We start from the raw sequence: 24,220 nt of genomic DNA on the forward strand, positions 1-24,220 counted from the left end.
CTGATTTGATCTTTGAAAAAAATAACTATTTTCTTCTTCAAAAGACAATATTTTATAGTGAAAATGCATGTCAAAATCTAAATTTTTAGTTAGTTTCTGCGTCAGGTTTATATATAACTGATGTTAAATACTCCATCCCACTGCTCAAAAAAATTATAATCTCCAATGTTCTATAATTTAGATGTAGGATACAAACCACATATAAAAAGAACTACTATTCAGTATCTATCCTATTCCATTCTACAAATGAAACAAGGTGTAAGGTTGGTCCATATACCACATTAACAAGCAAGTTGAGTAAAAAATCTGCATCCCAGTAAAAATGCTCAAGGCCAGGGGAGGTGGCTAATGAATGATTGAACTATGAAACTGCAATGAAACAAAAAGTTCAGGGTGAAACAGTATATTAAGCCTCAGTTTTCAGTTGTTTTTATCATTGACATAGCAAAGTCATAATCAGCAACATCAACAAGTTCCAACTTTATCTACAGACTTACAACGGTAGCAGTTCAGTTTCCTTCAATACTTGAACATATTAAACAGAGGACATATATGACAAACAAAAACCTGCCAACTTCATAATGCTGAGCATTTTCAACCTTTGGAACTCAAAAGGTTCAGTTTTTTCTTCTTTTTACCAAAATAAGAACTAAATTGTAGAGAGTAGCATGCACAGTTATTAAGTTCCATAAAAAGAACTGCACCTGCACTAAATTCATAAATGGTAAGTTATCCTAACAGAAACATCCATTTGACAAAAATTATATAAATGTGCGGCACCAATAATCTTTACACACTTCTAGCGTAAGGTCGAGTCTCTTAAAAAGCCTCTTAATTTGCACCCTCTAATTAATCTGACAAACGGATGAGGAAATGCAAGTCCCCTCGTGATTTTCTCTCATGCTTTGAGCAATGTGATTGAATCAATCATATTCAAGGGTTGAAGGATGTGTACTGTCTCTGATGCTAATATGAGCAAGTATGAAAAGAAAAGCTACCTTATCCTACTTCTATGGTATATATAATAAATAACTGTAAGATAGCAATGCTCATAAAAGCTTCCACTATTTGATCAACCAAACTATTTTCTATTTCATTAATTCATCCATTATATATTATCAAATCTCAACAAATTCTGAAATATACACATGCAAGCAACAAAAGAACAAAAACAACCTGAGGAATCCCTCTTTAAATCTAGAATACATACAGAAATCTTTGAAATTTAACTGACAAAAAAGATGTATCTCAATCCAACACTATTGTCCCTGACCAGAATTTTTTCTCAAGATTATAGCTCATGTAAAGCAGGGTCTTGTGACCAACAAAGTTACAATTGTAGTTCAGCAATTAGACATCAGCAGAAAGCATAGCTTGTTGATAGCAACCAGGATGTTTTAATCCTCACTAGTTTTTCCCTCCCTCTCTTGCGTCATGTGTGTGTCAGGATGTGAAAGCACACCCAAAATCAACAATTGTTATCTGTGTTTAGTTTAGAACTGACCAGCTCATTTATACCTGAAGGAGCACATGATAAAATGGATATTACACATGCAAAGCTAAAGCAGCAAACTTTCCCTCTCAGTCTCAGAAAAACAAAATCCCTTCAGTACCTAACAACAGGAAAACTAACTTATATAGACCAAATCTAACATATCTAAACTTTTGCATTTGACCAGAACAATTACATTGCAAAGTTAGAAACCTAGAAAGCATAAGAAACAACAATGAGGAACACAGTTCTTATATATTCTTTTTCATATATAGCATTCATTTGAAAGATCATATTAACATTGTGAGAATCCGTTTGGATTTCTCAAAATTATTTGATTTATCAAGTTTGCATCAACCAATGTCCACCATGCATATTTGTAATTCTCACAACCTCTACTGCTTAGCTTATACCCAACATCAGCCAGCAGTAATGCTAGTAAGGATAACTATGGACCATTCTACAATAACATTAGGGAAAGTTTCAAGAGTTACGATTTAATCACACCTAGTTTACACCCATTATCCATGTCAGCAGTTCTAAGCAAGAATTATTAGAAACTCATTGTTCCCTAGGAACACCAAGACAAATATCTATCTCAAAAAATATACAATCTCATTTATACATGCACAACATATAAGCTCATTTATACATGCATAAATCGCGTCCGTATCTTGATGGAAAACATCAACTCATCAACTCAAAGATTATATTGAACAAGACGACCAAACGTAAAAGATGATTTTCAAATTTAAATTCAAGTGAGAAATTAATAACCATCATTTCCTATAACATTTCATTAGTCATCCATGTTAATCCAATACTCCCGACTTCCCGAAAGTCCACCACCGGCCATGTCAATCTCAATTGATTTCCTAAACCCAATTTCTCTTCCATGTAATTTAAAAAAAAAAAAAAAAAAAAAATTCTAACCATCTGATTGACCACTCTTAGAATCCCTGAAATCAGCAACCATTTCTTTTTCCTTCTCTTTCGGATCCTTTTCCTATTTCTCTGATTCCTTCTCTTTCGGATCCTTTTCCTCTTTTTCTTTCTCCAATTCCTTCTTGACCTCCTCCTCGGCAGCTTCTTTCTCCAATTCCTTCTTGATCTCCTCCTCGGCAGCTTGCTCTGCTCTCAAAATGGGCTCATAATAATCAGAATGGGCCTGCATACATTTCCTCAGAGCCGCAGTCGCATCAAAGCACTTTTCAACAACATCTTTCTTTTCAGCTTCAGCTTCTTTGACGCAGTCTTCCCAATTTATAAAAGCATCTCTGCACCCACCTCCTTTCATGAATAAACAAAACCCACATTCTCCTTCCTCCTCTTCTTCTACGACATCCTGGTTTTCCTCTTCTGGGTTTTGTTCGGTGGGTTTTGTTGATTGATCTGTTTTTGAGGATTCGGGATCGGAAGAGGTCATGGTAGGGTTTAATGAATCAGAAGAGGAATTGGGGTTTTGACTTTGAGAATCAATTGAAGAGAAGAAAGAACCCATGGCTTCTCGGCTTAAAACCTCCTTAAAACCCTTCTTGAGTCGACCGACGGCTGCTTTTTTTAATGGGTTATTTTAATTATCGGTCAAGGAAAATAGTTGGACTGACTAACGCGCATTGGATTTATTAGACTTACTGATTATATTATTTTTATATTATTTTTATTTTTATAATGTAAAATATAATTTTACATTAACAAATAAGTAATTAATAAAATAATAATTAAAATACCATGTGTTAAGCATATTGGATGACATGACACAATTCTAAAAATTTGGTTTCCTTGATTCGAATTGATTTTTTTAATTAAAGAAAATTATTTTTAATATCATTTATAAATATTGATATATCATTAATAATATTAATATTTTATAATTTTTAATAATTAATAAAATTAATAATATCATTAATATTTTATAAATGTTTCAACTTCTTTTTTTAACAGGTAATAGTCAATGAAATCAATAAATATCATTAATCTTATTTTAAATATCAATAGAATTATAACGAAATTAATATATATATATATATATATATATATATATATATATATATATTTATCAATGCCTATTTTGCCTTTTTATTTTATTTATTTATTATTCTTATAACTTAATTTTTTAATTTAGATATTAATGGAGCAAATATTACTGATATTTTCAATTTTATAATTATTATCAAAATTAATATGATCATTCATATTCATTTAAAATAGCAAAACGTTTATAATTAATTAAATTAATAATATAATTAATATTTAAACAATAAAAATTTGAATATCCGCAGAAAATGCAAGTACATGACTATATCTATATATATATATATATATATATATCTTGCAGAATCAACTTCTTCCTGATGCTCCAAACAGTACAAACATGTAAAAATACTGCAGTTCGTCAAATGAGAATCAACATACCTGTATGCTCACTTGGGCTGGCTGAAGACGGAAGCAAGCCACCATTATATATATGGCCAAAATTTGCCTTCCTAACTTTATTGTATCATATGAATTCATGAAAATTACCAAGAGACACTATAAATACCATTCCAACAGTCAACTATCTTCACAGGAAATAAATATTGGAGACAGAAAATTATTAACAATACACAAGCAAAATAGTAGCATAATACAATCCAAATAGCTAAAAAGATACCAATCCAAATTTCTATAATTGCATAAAGTTTCAAATATGAATAGAAAAATCTACATATTGAGCTCTATAGTTCACTAATCTTAGCAGCTAGATAACTAAAATATGTTTGCTTAACTATTTTGCTCGCCGGTCTTCCCTCTGTCTCCACTGCAACAGTAGAAGTGCGGCAGCTTAACCTTACCACAGCTCCTGAAACCAAATAATAGATAGAACACATTATTCGCTGTGGCACTGACATACTTAAAAGCAAAGATTCAAGGAGATGTATCGACCAATCAAATTAAGACTAGTTCCAGAATTGTTGATTCCTTTCAAGGTTAATGATGAAATAGCACACGTCGAAAAATTTGACTTTCAGAAAAAATTATGAATAGTCATTTTATGGAGATTGAGATTTCTAAAAGTCAGATCAAAGTTGTTCCTTTGGCAACATTTTTTAATGCGAAAGTAAACTTTCTACAATATAAATACAAACATCTTTTAATTCTGCAATAGTAATTCAAACATCTACTAACTATTGAAATCAGATTAAAGTTCACAAACATTTCTCAGCGAGTAGATTTCCCAAAATTTCCTACATCATTGGCAAAACTTACCTACAACGGATAATCACTGGAATTGGTTTTAAAGCCTTTGGTCCATTTCGTATGCCTCTCTTGTGGGGAGAAACCTGCATGATTTACAGAGCATCAAATATCACTAATGTATATATCTGTAGTGTGTACGAGGTTTTCACACTTCAAAACCATTGAAATGAGTACTCATAACACTAACAGAAGCTCTAATCACTAATTAATAAGCCAAAGACTATAACATATACTCATAACAGAATCTCAAATGACTAATTATTAGCAGCGATGCATATCCGAACTGAGCATTAGCAACCCAATCAAAATCAGACTGCGAGGACCCTCAGGGATCAATTTTATAAATTTTCAAAACATTCGATATGTAGTTATTTCATTAACTAATCCTAAACATGCTCTTATCAAACATCAAACTTATGGGAAAAGGAAAATAAAAAGGCAAGAAATAGAACACCACAAATAAATTCAAAAAATCATAACTTGAACAACATAATTTTAGACAAGCCAGGTTGATCAATTCAAAAGTAAAGCTATCAGTAGCCCCAAACCCCAATACATTAATTACCCTCCACTAAAACCCAAAACCCTAGTTAGCCCAAAAACCAGAACATAACCCAAATCCTAAATAACAATAAACATAAATAACAATGAGTATGCTGATAATAAGAATAACGATTATGCACGCACTCTAAAGCTTAACAATAAGACCGAAAAAATTACCTTCTTTTTTGGAACGGCCATCAGTTCCATGGATCCACCAAAAGAGAAACTCGGGAACCCAAACTCTAAGTTGTTATTATAGTTGCTACTGCTACTACTCTCTGGGGTTTGATCGAACTCCGGTAAAACCATATGTGTAGGTGCGACCGTGCGATGGAGGGAACAATCCAACGGCGGGGAAATGGCTACTGCATGAATCCATCTCAAGAGCCCAAAAGTGCATCCGTTATTGCCACTGCTGGCTTTTAGCATCCCCAGTCTCAACGCCATTGTTACAATGAATACAGGGATCTCTGTTTAGGTCAGCAATGTGTATCGAGATTTTGGTGAAGAAGAAAAGAATAAATCAAAACAGTCAAGAAGAGACTGGATATGAATGAAACGACCCCGTTTGCATTGTGTTTTATTTTTACTTTTTATTCTTAGATTAATTATCAATTTAGTGCATGAACTTCTAACAATTTTTTTTTTTTAGCGTATGAAGTGGAAATGTTTAAATTTTTTATTTTATATTTTGCTATCAAGTGTGTCTGAATTATCACAAATTCATCAATTAAGTGTAATTTGTTCTTTCTATATACTCTATTTAGTGTGTCTGAAAATGAGACTGCCTCCCGATCCACCTTGTCCCCGGGCAATGTCAATAGAGCCTTCACACTATCAACCAACTGGGAAATTACTTCCCTGGAATTGAGAGGAACAGATACGGGCGCTTTAGCCGTATATGTAGCAAATTTAGTGATATTCACTTCCACTGATTTCTGGTTGAGAGTATTCTAAACTGAATTAGATATGGAAGACTTCAAATTGTATCAAACAAAATATGGTATCTCTTGTCACTCTCTGACTCAACTAAAGATAAAGCCGCTCCAATATTACCAGCCCCCTCTTTGTCTGTCCTGGATTTCAGCCAACCTCTCTCCTTTCAGCCTCTTCACAATTTGCCGCGAAGAGGGATTAAACAAACGGTCACGAATAAACTTCCTCTCCTCAGCTTGTATTTCTTTAATGGCACTAGCATATGGATTACGGGGAGGTCTTTTGCGCTGAATATGAGCAATTTGTTTCAACCGCGCATAAGCCTTCTTTTTTGCCTTTCTCTCTTCCACACATTCCATCTGAACACCAAAATATCATAAAGGATTTAAAACTAGGCAAGGGGGAAAGAATGGAACATTATAAACATGTTCATGGCAATGTAAAACTCAAGAATCCACAACAACGTACATTAGCTAAAGCCATAGCTTCCTCCTCAGGAACTCCTTGCTCTTTCAATTCAAGCACCCGCCTACCAAATACGCGAGCTGGAGAGGGATCAAAACCACAAAACCTGTACAGATATAAAGCATAGTTGAAAGTTTTAATTTTTGTTACGTAGATGACAGAGCCAAAATCTCAAAGTGTCTGGTAAAAGACATACTAAAAAAGGCACTGTCAATTTTGAAGAATACCTGGAGTTAGAAAAACAAGCAAGTCTCAGCACTTGAAAATGTTAATAATAAACAGAAGAAAGCAAAATGATAAAATGCAAAAGTTTAATAGTTTATTTCAAAAACATCATATAATAATTATCATTCCCAGACATCACTCAACAACACAAGCAAATCAGTACTCGAATAAGTGATCTGGGTTGGAAATCCAAAACTCAACATTGGCTGAAAGTCCAAGAATAGTTGTTCAAATAGGGAAAAAAAATACAAATTCCCATAACTTTTAAATTCAAAATAGCAAGCAACATCTCATAAGCATATACCCATATGAAATTCAAATTAGTAAGGTAAAATTGAGAATCATAGTAGCTGAAATTTTGGCACATTAGAAAACTATAATAGCATTAGGAAAAAGAAAAATCCCTGAAAACCCTAATTGCACCGGATAAAATAAAACCCACAAAAGAACAGTAATAGTAAACAGAACAGAATATACATACTTGATAGTATCTTCAAGTTTGGCATCTGGATGCTTCTTGAAGAACTTATTTTTATAAGGATCCTCAGGTAGACCAATCTTCTGAACTTTCCCATCCGCCCCAGGAAATATCGCAGGCGGTGCCCTAATTGATGAAATCAAATTGGGAAAGGGCAAAAAAAGGTTAAGAATTTCGATATGAATGAAAAGGGATCAATTCAATGGCAATGTTCTATTAAAAATTAAAATTTTTCATCACAGAAAGAAAAATAGAAGACTCACTGTTCCATGGGCTTGAGCCAAATAGGCTCGGCCTTGGCCAAGCCCTTGACGAGCTTTCTAGTTCTCGTTAGCAGGTCTCCTCTCATGAACGACAAGGCTGCTGCTGCTTTCGTTCTCTTGCCTTCCTTTTCAAGTTTCAATTCCTGGTAGAATGGTAGTAAAAAAAAAAAATGTTAAAACAGCGTCGTTGCAGGAAGAGAGTCCAGAGCTTGAAAAAGCGGGCCAGCTATTGGATGCGGGCTTGGGTTGGCCAGAACAAGAGATACAAGGAAGTGTCAGCTTGTCATTGGCCCTTACTCATTGCTCAATTAACCACTCAATACCACCCCACTCTCTCCCCTCCCGCCATGGAATTTGCAGCATCAGGATCTTCAGCACCCAAGGCCTTTAATCACCTTGCAACTTCTATAGTCCAAAGACTGCCTAACCGAACTTCCTTCATCCCACTATGGCCTACTGCAACACGCAACTTGCTTCTGCCTGCCTCAAATCCTATCTCAAGAAACAAAACCCTAACCTCTCTTATCACTTGCTGCTCAACAAAACCAGACACCAACAGAAACAATGGAACAAGCCAAGATTCAAGCTTTCTATCCAATTCTAACCGAAAATGTCAAAATCCATCAATTCCCATTTCAAGAAACTCACTTTCCTCTTCTTTTCCACCTTCATCATTGTCTAAAGGCTTGGTGTTTGATTTGGGTCCTGTAAATTCATGGGATGATAAAGAAATTGGGTCACCAGTAGTAAAAAGGTTCCTTAGTGATGAGGGGGAGAGATGGTATATGTGGTACTATGGCAATTCTAGTGAAAATCCGGATTCTGATTCTATAGGATTAGCAATTTCCAACAATGGGATTCACTGGGAAAGAGGGGTAGGGCCTGTTAAATCAAGTAGTGATGTTGGTATGGTAATGAAATGTGGTCAAGATTGGTGGGCATTCGATACAATGAGTATTAGGCCTAGTGAAGTGGTCATTATGTCCAGTGCTAAAGTTAGAGCGTCGAGTGCCGTGTATTGGCTTTATTACTCTGGCTTTAATACTGAAAAAGTTGATGTTGCTGCAAATGATGATTCTTTGGAGTTTCATTTAGAAAATCCAGAAAGGTTTTGCTCTGGTAATAAAAATAAAAATTTCTTTAACTCCTTGCCTGGTTTGGCCATAAGTCAAGACGGGAGACATTGGGCAAGAATTGAAGGAGAGCATCACAGTGGAGCATTGTTCGATTTAGGGACTGAGAAAGATTGGGATTCTTTGTTTATCGCTAGCCCTCAAGTTGTCTTTCATGGAAATGGTGATTTAAGGATGTATTATCACTCATTTGATATTAAAGATGGGAAATTTAGTATTGGAATGGCAAGATCAAGAGATGGGATTAGGTTTGTGAAATTAGGGAAGATACTGGGAGGAGGAAAAATTTGTTGTTTTGATGAGAATGGTGTAATGAATGCTAGTGTTGTTAAGAATCAAAAAGATGGTAAGTATTTTATGGCATATGAAGGTGTTGCTGCTGATGGAAAGAGAAGTATTGGATTGGCTATGTCTCTTGATGGATTAAAAGGGTGGCAGAGATTACAAGATGAGGAAGGAGTTTTAGAGCCATCAGAAAAAGATGAATGGGATAGCAAAGGAGTTGGGAGTCCTTGTTGGTGCAAATGGATGGTGATGTTGATGAGTGGAGACTGTATTATAGAGGAATTGGAAACTCAGGAAGAGTTGGGATTGGAATGGCATTTTGTGTTGGAAATGATATTAGTAGTTTTAGAAGATGGACTGGTTTCCAATTATGAGAATGGTGTGAGAGTTTTGTGTTATCCTCTGTAAATTTTCTTTTTCAAATTTATGATTTACATTTTACAATAAAAAAAAAAACGATGATTTCTTTCATTAGCCTCTTGAGGTTATAATTTGCAATTTTCTTGATAAGCTAAAATTTTAAAGGCACTGAAATGTTGAATTACTAATTTAATAACACTTCACATATTAATTTGTTTTGGAAATTTTTCTAAATACCCCCAAATTGAACCACATGGACATTAAATCCTTAGTTACAAAACAAGAGAGATAATAAACAAAATGAGATTAATCGATAGAAAATTTAGGGGCAGGAGATCGTTAATTATTCTATCCAAGCTTGAACTGATCATGAGTTATGATCACACTTAGATCCCGTCCAATGGGCTTTTGATCAAAGCCCAACATTGGTTCAACAATGTTTTGAAAAGCGCTTCTGGGCCCAGCTTTATCAATTTATATAATCATAATCCTAAAAAAAATAAAAAATTAAATTAATGACTTATTTTTCCTCAGTATGAGAAAGTCTGATAATTTAATAAGTTTAAATAGATATTTATGAACTGAAATTTCCTTCTCATTCAAAAACAAAAAAGAAAAGTGCTGTTACACATGTACTATCTCTTATTAAATTACAAATTTGAATTTAAATGGATTTATGAATAATAAATTATTTTTATTTTTATTTTTATTATTATCATTTAAAAATTAAAAAAAAAACATTTATAAATGTTTTATTATAAGAATGTAAGAAGTAAAAGATTTCTTGTTAAGGTTATATCTTACTGTAATATGATTAATATTACTTTAATTCGTTGACTTTTAATTAGTAGAACTTCTATAATTGAAGACATTTGAATTTAAAACATTATATTTTTTATTTTTATTTTTTTATTTTTATTTTATTTTTTTTTTGCGAAGCCAGCTTTTATTAGCTAGAGTTTCGTTAGGGGCGCTTAGAGTGATGGTACCTAAATGTAATACATTTGAATTACAGATTGAAGATACTTTCCTTTCAACAAATCATCAAATAGTTATTTGATTTGGTTTGATGATTTGTTGGTTTGAGAACTGAGACTAATGATTTTATTATAGATATTTTCTAATCACAAATCACAAACAACTAAAAAGTTCTAGCTCACTGATTCCATCTTCGATTTGATTTAATTTAGTACAACTTGATGTAAGATGCATTTAAGTGACCTAATAAAGAGTGAATCTATTAATTAATCAACAATTATTTAGTTACCACTAATTAATAAATTAATCTTTATTAAGATTAATATGCATAAGTTGACTAAAAATATTCTTTATTGTCAATCAAGTGTAGTTTGATTTATCTTTTCACATATTGTAGAAAATTTAAAAAGTGAGAAATTTCGAACTTGAGTTATTTCTACCATAAAAATTATTACTAATTTAGTGAATAATATTCAATCTATTCTAAAATATAAATCGTTTAGGATTTTTGTATAAAGATTAAGGAAGCAATTAATTCTCATAAATTAAAACAAACTCAACGACAATTTAACCAAATTATCCTTTATCTTAAAACCAATAGTTGCTTGTGAAGTTTTTATTGTATTCAGTGTAAACAAGACAATATTGAAAAAAAAATATTTATTACTTTTTGAAATACACAAAATGACTTATATTTAAAACAAAATAACAAATAAAAAACGACGACAGAGGGAGTTTTCGAAGAAGAGGGTTACCCTTGATTATCACCAATTTAATAAATAATATTTAAAGAGAATGGCTATCCCTGCTACACACAAGAAGGACTAAGAGAGTCCGAACTCCAGAATTTTTTTAAAATTTACTTTATAATTGAGTAAAAGAATTTTTAAAATTTGCTTTATAATTGAGTAAAAAAAATAATTCTTCACTTTAGTCTATAACTTTTGAAAATTTTATTTTGGCCTCCCTAAATTCTAAAGTCTAGCTTTGCCTCAGATAACTCATATGTTCTCTTGGTCCATTAGACTGTTGGGATTATAACTTATCCCGAGTGGGGCCCGTGGAAAAATATCGATGGTAAAAGTAAAATAAAATTACTATTACCACATATACCTCCAATAATTAAATATTGAATATTGACGATCGAATCCACCAGAAATAATAATCACGGTAAAAATTAAATAATTATCGTAAATGCCAGATGAAAAAATAAGAACACCGAGATTTACGTGGTTCACCCTTCAACAGTAATGGGCTACGTCCACGGGACAAAAACTCTGAATAATTCTTCTACTAAAAAATAGTAGGTACAAAGGAGATTACAAAAATAGTAGCATTTTAAGTGTTTAAACAAAAACACCCCAAAAATTTCAATCCTTACTATTTTCTCTCTTTCCCAATTTTAGGAACCCTCTCCTAAAATTTTCTATACACTCTATGTATTTCTATGCTTTCGTTTTTGTACAATTTGAAGTGAAAATCCTTCTCCTTTTTATAGGAGAAGGGGACGAAGTGGACGCGTTAATTCCCTTTTCTTTCTTTCTTTGGCACCGTCCATTGAAAAAAAAAAAATAAACGTGCCTATATTTTTTTTTCTTCATTCAAACGTGTGTGGATCCCACACGTTTGAATCTCTTCTTTCTTTTTTTTTTCTTTTCAAATGTGTGTGGGTCCCACATGTTGGAGGGACCCCACAACAATTCTCCCCTCCCGACTACATGGTGGGACTCTCCATCCCTGCTGTTTTGACACATAGCTCGAACTTCTCCTTCGGAACGACCTTTGTCAATATATCTACAGCATTTCTGTCTGTGTGGATCTTTCGCAACTGAAACTGCTTCTCTTCAATGGCAAGTCTAAGCCAATGATATCTTACATCAATGTGCTTCGTCCGTGCATGATGCATAGTATTTTTGCTCAAGTCTAACGCACTTTGACTATCACAATAAACTATATATTCTTCCTGCTGCACACCCAATTCTTGAAAAAATTGTTTTAACCAAAGCATTTCCTTTCCTGCTTCCGTTGCTGCAACGTACTCTACTTCAGTCGTTGATAACGAAACACATTTTTGTAATCTTGACTGCCATGAAATAGCTCCCCCTGAAAATGTAAATAGGTATCCTGATGTAGATTTTCTTTCATCAAGATCACCGGCCATATCTGCACCTGTGTAACCAACAAATGCAGACTTTTCACCTCCAAAAGTTAAACATAACTTTGAAGTTCCTCTCAGGTATCTGAAGATCCACTTCACTGTTTCCAAATGTGTCTTCTGGGGATTTGACAGAAATTGGCTCACAACGCCAACTGCATGAGCGATATCTGGTCTCGTACACACCATTGCATACATCAAACTTCCGACCGCTGAAGAATATGGAACATTTGACATATCTCCTTTTTCTTTCTCTGTTGATGGGTAAGATTTCTTACTCAACTTAAAGTGAGCGGCAAGCGGAGTGCTAACTGGTTTAGCATTCTTCATATTGAACCTCTCTAGAACTCGTTCAATATATTTTTCCTGCGATAACCATAACCTGCAGGACTTTCTGTCTCGAATAATCTCCATTCCGAGAATTCGTCTTACCGATCCCAAATCCTTCATGTCAAATGCTTTTGACAAATCACTTTTTAACTTGCTAATCATGTGTGCATCTGGTCCAACGATTAGCATATCATCAACATATAAGAGAAGGATGATAAATTTACCATCAGGGAATTTCTGAACATATACACAAGGATCTGCATCTGTCCTTTTGTATCCTTGATTCACCATGAAAGAATCAAACTTTTTATACCACTGTTGCGGTGCTTGTTTCAACCCGTACAAGCTCTTCTTCAAGCGACAAACCATGTCCTCTTTCTCTTGACCTTGAAACCTTCTGGTTGTTCCATATAGATTTCTTCCTCTAGATCCCCATGCAAGAATGCGGTCTTTACATCAAGCTGCTCCAACTCAAGATTCAAACTGGCTACTAGACCTAGTACAACTCGAATAGAACTCATTTTCACAACTGGTGAAAAAATCTCATCAAAGTCAATACCTTTCTTTTGAGTAAAGCCTTTGACGACCAATCGAGCTTTGTATCTCACTAGGTTGCCATCATCTTTCTTCAGTTTGTACACCCATTTGTTTTTGAGTGTTCTCTTCTCTTTTGGAAGTTTCACCAGCTCATATGTGTCATTCTTTTTCAAAGAATTCATCTCTTCTTGCATGGCCTTTCCCCAGCAATCTCTATCTTTGCAAGATTGCACATCTTGGAAGCTCTCTGGCTCCCCCTCATCAGTAATCAAAATGTAATCAGAACTAGGGTACCTTGTAGATGGTTGGCGCTCTCTAGTTGACCTTCTTAACTGAGGTTCAACTCCTTCTGGTGGAATGGGGTTCTCTGGCTCCCCCTGCTCAACACCCTCTGCATCACTGTTATCATCTACAATTGTGTCTTGATCCCCTATGACTGGCTCTTCTTCTTCTCGTTCTTATTCTGGCATTCCTCCTCCTGTGGCATCATCTGCAGGAATGCTTCCTGGTGTAATATCAATAACACCATCACTTGTGGATTCTTCACAAGTTGTATTTGCCACGATCTCATTCTCGTGGAATACTACGTCTCGGCTCCGGACAACTTTCTTTTTCACTGGGTCCCATAACCTATAGCCAAACTCTTCGTCTCCATAACCAATAAAAGTGCAAGGAACTGACTTGTCATCAAGCTTTGATCTCCGCTCCTTTGGAACATGCATAAATGCCTTGTAGCCAAATACTCTCAGATGAGAGTATGAAATATTTCTACCTGTCCAGACCTTCTCCGGGATATCAAAATCCAATGGTGCTGAGGTAGTCAGTTGATTAGGTAGACAGCAGTATTGACAGCTTCTCCCAAAAATGGCTTAGGTAAGTTGGCCATTTTGAGCATGGATCTAACTCTTTCAATAATGGTGCGATTCATCCGTTCAGCAACGCCGTTGTGTTGAGGCGTACCAGGAACTGTCTTTTCATGCATGATACCGTGCTGACTACAATAATCTCTAAACTCCTTAGAGATATACTCACCACCATTATCCGTGCGCAAGCACTTCAGTGCCACTCCAGTCTCCCTTTCCACCATAGCATGAAATTGCTGAAAGTGCTTGAATACTTGGTCTTTTGTGCGCAACAAATATATCCATATTTTTCTTGATAAATCATCAATGAAGGTAAGAAAATACCTACTTCCTCCAAGTGATTCTACCTCCATGGGACCACATACGTCAGAGTGTACCAACTCCAACTTGTTGTCTCTCCTTCTAGAGCTTTTCAAAAATGAGACCCGATGTTGCTTCACAAACAAACAATAATCACAAGAGTTTATTTTACCTTTGGCTAATGGTATGAGGGACTTCTTAGCCAACATATTCAACCCTTTCTCACTAATGTGCGCCAGCCGCCTATGCCACAAATTTGGTAAAGCATCATCTGCAACTGTATTCAGTTGACCCGCACATATTATTGCGTGCGTCTTATACAGCGAGCAGCATAATTTTCCTCTCGCCACCACCAAGACCCTTTGGTGAGTTTCCAATTACTGCCACCTGTATGATGGTGATAGCCTTCCTTGTCCAGTACACTCACAGACAACAGGTTCAACCGAAGATCGGAAATATGTCGCACATTTTTAAGTGTTAATGTATACCCGACCTGTATGATGGTGATAGCCTTCCTTGTCCAGTACACTCACAGACAACAGGTTCAACCGAAGATCGGAAATATGTCGCACATTTTTAAGTGTTAATGTATACCCGACACTTGTCTTTATGCAGATATCACCAATTCCCACCACTTGCGAGACACTATTATTTCACATTTTAATAGTGCCAAAGTCTCCTGCTTTATAAGTGGAAAAGTATTCCCTTTTTGGAACACAATGGTATGAAGCACCGGAGTCTACTATCCACTCGGTATCTGCATCTCCAACATGACAACAATCTGCATCATGAGTGACTAAAGTCACCTCACCATCTTCTCCTGAGACTGTAGCAGATGTATTTCATTCATTCTCCTGTCTTCAGTCTGCATTATCCTGTTTGAGTAAATGACAATTTCTTTTGAGATGACCCTCCTTACCGCAATGGTAACATTTTCTCATCTCTTTGGACTTGGATCTACCACCTGACTTTACATGCCTTGGACCTCTACTCTTGCTCCGGCCCCTATTCTCTGTGATAAAGGCTTGAGAACTGGTACTGGCAACATCTCTTCTTCGTAATTCTTCATTAAGTAGTCTATTCTTTACCACAGACATTGTTACCACACCATTTGGAGCTGAGTTACTCAATGATACCACAAGAGTATCCCAACTATCCGGTAGAGATCCCAACAGTAGGCATGCTTGCATCTCGTCTTCTAAGGACATACCGCTAACTGCTAGCTCAGTTACGAGTCCTTCAAAATCGTTCAAGTGTTGTGTAATTGATCGTCCCTCTGACAGCTTCAAGTTCATGACTTTAAGCATCATGAAAACTTTTCCTTGAGCATTCGTAGCCTCGTACATATTCTCTAATTTCTTCCAGAGAACTTGGGGATCTTTTTCATTTCTCACATGGTTGTACAGGCTAGCATCTATCCATTGGCGTATTGTCTCAATGTCTGCTTTTTAATTTCTCCCACTGCCTTTCTTGCATTTCTTCCGGCTTTGCAATGTCACCTTCAATTGGATCATACAGATCTTTGATTTCCACATTGAATAATTCGAATCCGTCAATTTGATCATAGCCCCATCGTTAGCCATGTTGAATTCTAAATCTGACAAAATTTCACTATTCACGTAAATAGTAACTTTGACAGAATTTACCAACCAAAGGCTCTGATACCAGTTGTTGGGATTATAACTTATCCCGAGTGGGGCCCGTGGAAAAATATCGGTGGTAAAAGTAAAATAAAATTACTATTACCACATATACTTCCAATAATTAAATATTGAATATTGACGATCAAATCCACCAAAAATAATAATCACGGTAAAAATTAAATAATTACTGTAAATGCCAGATGAAAAAATAAGAACACCGAGATTTACATGGTTCACCTTTCAACAGTAATGGGCTACGTCCACGGGACAAAAACTCTGAATAATTCTTCTACTAAAAAAATAGTAGGTACAAAAGAGATTACAAAAATAGTGGCACTCTAAGTGTTTAAACAAAAACACCCCAAAAATTTCAATCCTCACTATTTTCTCTCTTTCCCAATTTTAGGAACCCTCTCTTAAAATTTTCTATACACTCTATGTATTTCTATGCTTTCGTTTTTGTGCACTTTGAAGTGAAAATCCTTCTCCTTTTTATAGGAGAAGGGGACGAAGTGGACGCGTTAATTCCCTTTTCTTTCTTTGACACCGTCCATTGAAAAAAAAAAAAAAAAACGTGCCTATATTTTTTTTTCTTCATTCAAACGTGTGTGGATCTTTTTTTCTTTTTTTCAAATGTGCGTGGGTCCCACATGTTGAAGGGGCCCCACAACATAAACCTCTTTTATATAAAAAAAAATGTTCTTAATTATATATATTTAAAAATAATATATAGAGAGCAAAATATTTAATTAAAACTTGACAGGCATAAAAAATTCATTGAGCTAAATAAATTTAATCTTGCAACCTTTGTAATTTGTATTATTTGGCTATAAACATTCTCTAATGAAACTTTTGGGAATATAAATAAAATAAAAATTATTATTAAAAATTCTACTGATTAGAGTATTTCTGTAACAAAATTAAATAGGTATTCGTCAATAATAAATGCATATACCATTATATTTAACATAGAAAAGAAAAATTGAATTTAAAAAATAAAATTCAATTATCTTAATTAAGTAAATTAGTATATTAATTAAAGTAATTTCATTAAGTTTGGAACACAGAAGAACTAATAACTTAAAAGAGTGAATTAAAATTTAATGAAAATTATTCCTATAAGCATATTGCAACTTCATTTATGATTTCTATCAAATTCTGTTTCTCATGAAGTTTTCTTTATGTAGCACGATATGAAATTAAGTCAGTAATTTTTATTAGAAATTCTTTTCAAAGACAAATACATAATTTATACCTAATTATCAATATAATAATATATCAAATATTTTCTAATACTTATGTAAATATTTTTAAAATTTTGTTGTTTTTTAATAAAGGTGACGAGCTGCAACGAATTATAAAATAAGACATAAACAAATTATGACTTTTTTTTTTTGTACGACTCCAACAAATTGTAAAATAATATGTATTTTATTTATCTTGTGTAAAAATAAAAATATGTTGTAAAAAAAAAATACTTTCCTTCCAAAATTTAAATGACTTGAGTTGTATTATTATTTCTGGTAAATTTTTTTTTTAAATATTGAAAAATGAAAATTTCAATTTTATATTTATTGTCAAGTCAGATCATAAGCTTATAATATTATATTTTGATGTGCAACACTGTTAAATTATTTTTTAATAACAAAAAGAGCAAAAATATTTATCATTTGCCTTTTTTATATTTTTGTATTATTTGTCTTTTCCTCTTAATGATATTGTATTCTGTCTTTTTCTATCTAGCCAATGACTTTCTTCTCAGATATTTTTTTTAAATCAAAGATGTCATGGTACAAAATATATTAATGTAATACTATAATTTAAACAGACTAACAGGCCAGAACTATAATTACCAAACTTAATTAAAAAAATAGAAAATTAAATTTTTAAGGGCGATGGAGATAGACTAAACTTGGAATCTCGAGGCTCTCTGTCTCAAAGCAACAACCATTTGTTTTTTTTTTTTTTTTTTTTTTGAAATGCAATTATGCAATTTCATTGCCAAGTGTAAGAATAGACTTTAGGCCATCTAACTTTCAAGCTTCTAGAAAAAATGGGTTTAGCCTGAACGATAAAGAAGGTCCAATGGATGGTTTCAAATGGCTATTTTAAACTGTTTTAGGCTAACTTGTTTAAGGGATAGAAAATCTAAAAGAGTCAAAGAAAGGATCAATTCATTTTCTATGAAACTATATGAATTTTGTAAAATTAGTGTGGAATGCTTTGTACATAAAAATATAACATTACTAAAACTGCATTTTGTATAATTTAGCAATAAATATGTATAGTTATCCAATTTTCATGTATATAGGATTAAATTTATGTCCTCAATTTATAAATAATGACTTGTTGATTCTAAAAATTAAAATAGTCGATAATGTATTTGTCAATTCTTTAATTCTTGATATTTAAATAATACTTCCTCCATCTACATAAATAAGTTGTTTAAGGTATTCGTATGGTGATTAAGAAATCAATTAATTCTCCTAAATTAATAATAAGTAATTAATTAGTTTGATTAAATTATTTTTTATCTCGTATTAATAATAATTAATTAATATGTTTATTATATATAAGGGTAAAACTGTAAAAAGTTCATTAATTACTACTTAATATTCTCAAAATGACCTGTATATTTGTGGAACGAAAGAATCTGTAAATTTTAATTAGCATAATAATTGCACTACCATCATGTACAATTATTGGAATACAAATATAACAAACATTTTGCAATTTGAGTGAATTATAGGTCTCTAACAATTATTCCTGCTCATGCCTGCATTACTTGAAAGTTAGATCGAAAAATCCAAGGACAAAGTGATGAAAGGTGTTGAAACTTTTTTAGCATTAATTTCTTCGTGTGGGAGTGTATGTTTATTCTTATTCGAAAATATTTTAAATACTGACTATAATACCAATAAACCAAATACTACAATCTTTCTATGTATGGATATATATCTTAGGCATGAAATATAAGCTCTTTTGAGCAATGAACAAAAAGAGAAATGCCATAATAAAGGTTGACAGGTAGGAGTTGCCTGCCTGCATTGAAGGTGTGGAAGAAAATATTTCACAGGGAAGAACAACAGATGGGGAGTGGAAAATAGTAACAATTGGCAAAGTCAATTAACATGTGCTTCAAAGAAATTACTAGAGAACATGTAAGTAAGAGATTTTACATCTATAAATACAAATCAGAAAACATATATAAAAGCACAAAGATATACATTGCAACTAAGTTTCAGTTCTGTAATGGGTTCTGTAACCATGACAAATATCTATGTCTCTTCTTCATCTTCTTCAATCAAAATTAGAATGGCCAAAGCACTAAATTTAATCCAACCAAGATTATTGCCTTACACAAGAATTACTTTCCCAATAAACCCAAAAAGCCCATTAAATGACTGGCAAAATTCTCTCTTTCTCACTCGTTGCTCTACAAAACAAGGAATTGGTAGCAATAACAATGCTACAAGTAGAAACCCTTCCATTGAACTGGATTCCAACTCCATTTCTCCACATTTTCCAACTCCAACATCAAATCTACCTCTTACCCAACAAAAATCCAAAGGTTTAGTCTTTGCTTTAGGCCCTGAAAATTCTTGGGATAGCGCAGAAATTGGTTCTCCGATTGTTAAAAGATACATTGGCGATAATGAAGAAAGGTGGTACATGTGGTATCATGGCATGTCATCAGATTCAGATTCTGATTCCAACTTTGACCGTATTGGATTAGCTGTTTCCAGCAATGGAATTCACTGGACTCGCGGATCAGAACATGTAAGCTCTTGTGGAGATGTAGGTGCAGTAATGGATTGTAGTAGGAATTGGTGGGCGTTTGACACAGAAAGCATTAGACCTTCAGAATTAGTGATTATGTCGAGTCCAATGTATAGTTCGGTTTACTGGCTTTACTATACTGGGTATAGTTCCGAAGAAATGGAGATTTCACGGTTTTTTAACATTTCTATTGAGAACCCTGAAAGAGTTAGCCATTACAATGCTAAACCTGGCAAGGTTTTAAAGTCCTTGCCAGGTTTAGCCTGTAGTCAAGATGGTAGACATTGGGCTAGAATTGAAGGAGATTATCATAGTGGAGCTTTACTTGATGTAGGTTCAAGTAAAGAGTGGGATTCTTTATTTATTTCTTCACCACGTGTTGTCATTCATCAAAATGATGATTTAAGAATGTATTATCATTCATTTGATGTAGAAAATGGGTGTTTTTGTATTGGGATTGCAAGATCCAGAGATGGGATCAGATGGGTTAAGTTAGGGAAAATTATGGGAAAAGGAAAAGAAGGTTGTTTTGATGAGTTAGGGACAAAGAATGCTTGTGTTGTTAGAAATGGTAAAAATGGGAAATACTTAATGGCATATGAAGGTGTTGATAGTAATGGGAACAGGAGTATTGGAATGGCAGAATCTCCAGATGGGTTGAAGAATTGGAAAAGAGTTGAAGAAAATCCAATTCTTGAGGCCTCAGAAGGTGATGATAGATGGGATAGTAAAGAAGTGGGATCTCCATGTTTGATTCAAATGGAGGATAATGAAGATGAATGGAGATTGTATTATGTTGGTGCTGATAATGAAGGAAGAACAGGAATTGGAATGGCAATTTCTGAAGGAAGTAATTTCAGGAATTTCAAAAGAGGCTCAGGACTTCACTTGTGAGATCTATAAATGTATAATATATAGTATTTGTACATTTGAAGATAGTTCAAGATTTGTCTAATCAAAACTGCTTGTTAACACAATTTGCAACCAAGTTCAATGTATAAATTGCTATTTTAACTTTGTCCGTTGGTTTTTATACCTATTAGGAACATTTTTTTTCCTACAAAGAAACACTTAGAGTTTGAATATAAGACCTCATATATATTTATATATATTGTTAGGGTCCCGGTAATAAAATTACGAGAATAATAACACAGCAGAAAAATAAAAAATATGACAAGATATTTACGTGGTTCACCCTTTAACTGTTTAGGGCTACGTCCACGGGACCAACTCCGAATATTTCTTCCACTAATAAAATAGTAGGCTTACAAAGAGAGTAATATAAAAATAGTGGCACTCAAAAAGTGTTTCCCAAAAAAACACCCCAAATTATTTTCATTATTTTCACTACCCTAGTTTTAGAACCCGTTCTAAAACTGAAAACTCTCTCTTTTTCTCTCTTGTTGGTGTGATGAGATGAGCTGAGCCATCTCCTATTTATAGGAGAGCCATCTCCTACCCTAGTTATCACGCGTCCACTGAAAAATAAATCACCTCACCAAAAAACAATTTTCTTCTTTCACCAATTTTCTTCTTCCTTTTTCAATTGTGCAGGTCCCACATGTCAGAGGGACCTACCACATTTTCTTCTCCTCTTTTTTTTATTTATTTCAAATGTGGGTCCCTGGGCACTGCCACAACAAATCTCCCCCTGCACACTCAAGTGGGGACGTTAGCCATATCGGCTATCTTTCTGAAAGTGACAAGTTTCTCTATAGGTAAAGCTTTAGTCATCATATCAGCGCCATTATCATCAGTGTGAATCTTTTCAATCTGAAATAACTTTATCTCTAGCGCATCACGTATCCAATGATACCTCACATCAATGTGCTTTGACCTTGAATGAAAGGTCAAATTCTTGCTGAGATGTATCGCGCTTTGACTATCACATAGTAGAATGTACTTCTCTTGTTCTACACCCAATTCTTGTAGGAATTTCTTCATCCACAAGAGTTCTTTGCTAGCTTGTGTAATGGCGATATATTCCGCCTCAATGGATGAGAGTGCAACACATTTTTGTAGTTTTGATTGCCAAGAAACTGCTGCCCCTGTAAATGTCATCAGATATCCCGAAGTTGATTTGCGCGAATCAACATCACCACCCATATCTGCATCCGTGTAACCATCTAACACAGGTTTATTATCACCAAAACATAAGCAGATTTTGGAAGTGCCCTTAAGATACCTGAGAATCCACTTCACTGCATTCCAGTGTTCTTTACTTGGATTTGAAAGAAATCGACTAACAACACCAACAGCATGAGCAATATCCGGTCTTGTGCATAGCATGGCGTACATCAAGCTGCCAACGGCGGATGCATAAGGAATCTTCTTCAGTTCTTCTTTTTCTTTCTCGCTTGAAGGACATTGACTAAGACTTAATTTGAAATGACCTGCAAGCGGAGTACAAACTGGTTTTGCGTTGCTCATATTGAATCTGCTCAGAACTTTCTTGATGTACTTCTCTTGAGACAGCCACAACTTTCTCTTTTTCTTGTCTCTGGAGATCTTCATGCCGAGAATCTGTTTTGCCGATTCCAAATCCTTCATGACAAAGGATTTTCCAAGCTCCTTTTTCAAGCTCTCAATTTTCTCAGCATCTTGGCCCACAATAAGCATATCATCCACATATAACAAGAGAATAATAAAGTCGCCTTCTATGAACTTTTTCACAAATACACAGTGATCAGAAGTAGTTTTTTCATACCCGTGATTTACCATGAAAGAGTCAAACTTTTTGTACCACTGTCTAGGAGCTTGTTTGAGGCCATACAAGCTCTTCTGCAATTTACACACTAAGTGTTCTTTGCCTTTGACTCTGAACCCTTCTGGATGCTCCATATAAATTTCCTCCTCTAAGTCACCATGGAGGAAAGCGGTCTTTACATCAAGTTGCTCGATCTCCAAATTCAAGCTAGCTGCTAAACCGATCACAACTCTGATAGAAGACATCTCAACTACGGGTGAGAAAATTTCTTCAAAGTTAACTTCTTTCTTCTGACCGAATACCTTCACAACCAGTCTTGCCTTGTACCTCGGCTGTGAGTTGTTCTGTTCAGTCTTCAACCTGAACACCCATTTGTTCTTCAGTGCCTTCTTACCTTGAGGTAGTTTCACTAGCTCATAAGTCCGATTTTCATGCAAGGACTCTATCTCATCTTACATGGCTTTCAACCACTCATTCCTTTTACAATCTTCCATTGCCTCCTGGTAGTTCTCTGGTTCTCCCCCTTGAGTCAACAAGTCATACTCATTAGGAGAATATCTCTGGGAAGGTATCCTGCCTTTGGCAGATCTTCTCAATTGAGGCAGTTCTTCTGTAGGACCTGGTTCAGCATCATTGTGAATTGGTTCACCATCGTCTTCTTCATCGTTTTGTGGTTTTACATGAGGTCCTGCATCAAGACTAACAGGAAACTCATTGATAGACTTTGGCTTTTCATTTTTCTCAAAGTCTTCAATGGTTTGGTCTTTCAGGAATACGACATCTCTGCTTCTGATGAGCTTCTTTTCAACTGGATCCCATAATCTGTACCCAAAATTATCATTTCCATAACTTAAGAAGATACACTGTTTTGACTTTAAATCAAGCTTGGATCTTTCATCTTTTGGAATATGAACAAAAGCCCTGCAACCAAATATTCTAAGATGATCGAAAGAAATATTTTTCCCTGACCACACATTTTCTGGTACATCTCCGTTGAGGGAGGTTGAAGGTGAAAGGTTGATTAAGTAAACTGCAGTATTCATTGCTTTGCCCCAAAAGGTTTTTGGAAGTTTAGCATGAGAGAGCATACATCTAACCCTTTCAACAATGGTTTTGTTCATTCTCTCTGCAACTCCATTCTGTTGTGGAGTTTTGGGAACTGCCTTCTGAAGTCTGATGCCGTGTTCTGAGCAATACTTCTCAAATGGTCCTCTGTACTCACCACCATTATCAACTCTAACACATTTTAGCTTTCTTCCCATTTGTCTTTCAACACTGACATGAAAGACTTTAAACATATCCAGCACCTGGTCTTTTGACTTTATTGGTAAAGCCCACACCTTTCTAGAATGATCATCAATAAAGCGGAAAAATAAAAATATGACACAGATATTTACGTGGTTCACCCTTTAACTGTTTAGGGCTACGTCTACGGGACCAACTCTGAATATTTCTTCCACTAATAAAATAGTAGGCTTACAAAGAGAGTAATATAAAAATAGTGGCA

General features: G+C 34.4%; 4 protein-coding genes and 1 pseudogene across 4 annotated transcripts; 2 read left to right on the forward strand and 3 right to left on the reverse strand.

Moving 5' to 3' along the window:
* Nucleotides 1-2,224: 2,224 nt before the first annotated feature.
* Nucleotides 2,225-3,065, reverse strand: LOC105630478 (uncharacterized). The gene has a single exon (XM_089721141.1). The coding sequence runs from the start codon at nt 2,991-2,993 to the stop codon at nt 2,499-2,501; it is 495 nt and encodes a 164-aa protein (XP_089577267.1). The 5' UTR covers nt 2,994-3,065; the 3' UTR covers nt 2,225-2,498.
* A 966-nt stretch (nt 3,066-4,031) lies between these two features.
* Nucleotides 4,032-6,033, reverse strand: LOC105630475 (uncharacterized). The gene is made up of 3 exons (XM_012212299.4): nt 5,453-6,033; nt 4,742-4,815; nt 4,032-4,334 (listed from the first exon to the last, which is right to left on the reverse strand). Exons 1-3 carry the CDS (start codon nt 5,720-5,722, stop codon nt 4,256-4,258), a joined length of 423 nt encoding a protein of 140 aa, XP_012067689.1. The 5' UTR covers nt 5,723-6,033; the 3' UTR covers nt 4,032-4,255.
* A 142-nt stretch (nt 6,034-6,175) lies between these two features.
* Nucleotides 6,176-7,777, reverse strand: LOC105630476 (hypothetical protein). Its single transcript, XM_012212300.4, has 4 exons — nt 7,643-7,777; nt 7,383-7,505; nt 6,680-6,782; nt 6,176-6,570 (listed from the first exon to the last, which is right to left on the reverse strand). The coding sequence occupies exons 1-4, from the start codon at nt 7,726-7,728 to the stop codon at nt 6,328-6,330; spliced, it is 555 nt and encodes a 184-aa protein (XP_012067690.1). The 5' UTR covers nt 7,729-7,777; the 3' UTR covers nt 6,176-6,327.
* Nucleotides 7,778-7,812: 35 nt separating this feature from the next.
* Nucleotides 7,813-9,531, forward strand: LOC105630477 (uncharacterized; annotated as a pseudogene).
* A 9,916-nt stretch (nt 9,532-19,447) lies between these two features.
* On the forward strand, nt 19,448-21,027 carry LOC105630474 (uncharacterized). The gene has a single exon (XM_012212298.4). The coding sequence runs from the start codon at nt 19,479-19,481 to the stop codon at nt 20,898-20,900; it is 1,422 nt and encodes a 473-aa protein (XP_012067688.1). The 5' UTR covers nt 19,448-19,478; the 3' UTR covers nt 20,901-21,027.
* The last annotated feature ends 3,193 nt before the right edge of the window (nt 21,028-24,220 follow it).

The sequence above is a fragment of the Jatropha curcas genome, chromosome 5 (genome assembly GCF_041381405.1).
Source record: "Jatropha curcas cultivar XTBG-Jc1 chromosome 5, XTBG_Jcur_1.0, whole genome shotgun sequence".
Classification (NCBI taxonomy): Eukaryota; Viridiplantae; Streptophyta; class Magnoliopsida; order Malpighiales; family Euphorbiaceae; genus Jatropha; species Jatropha curcas.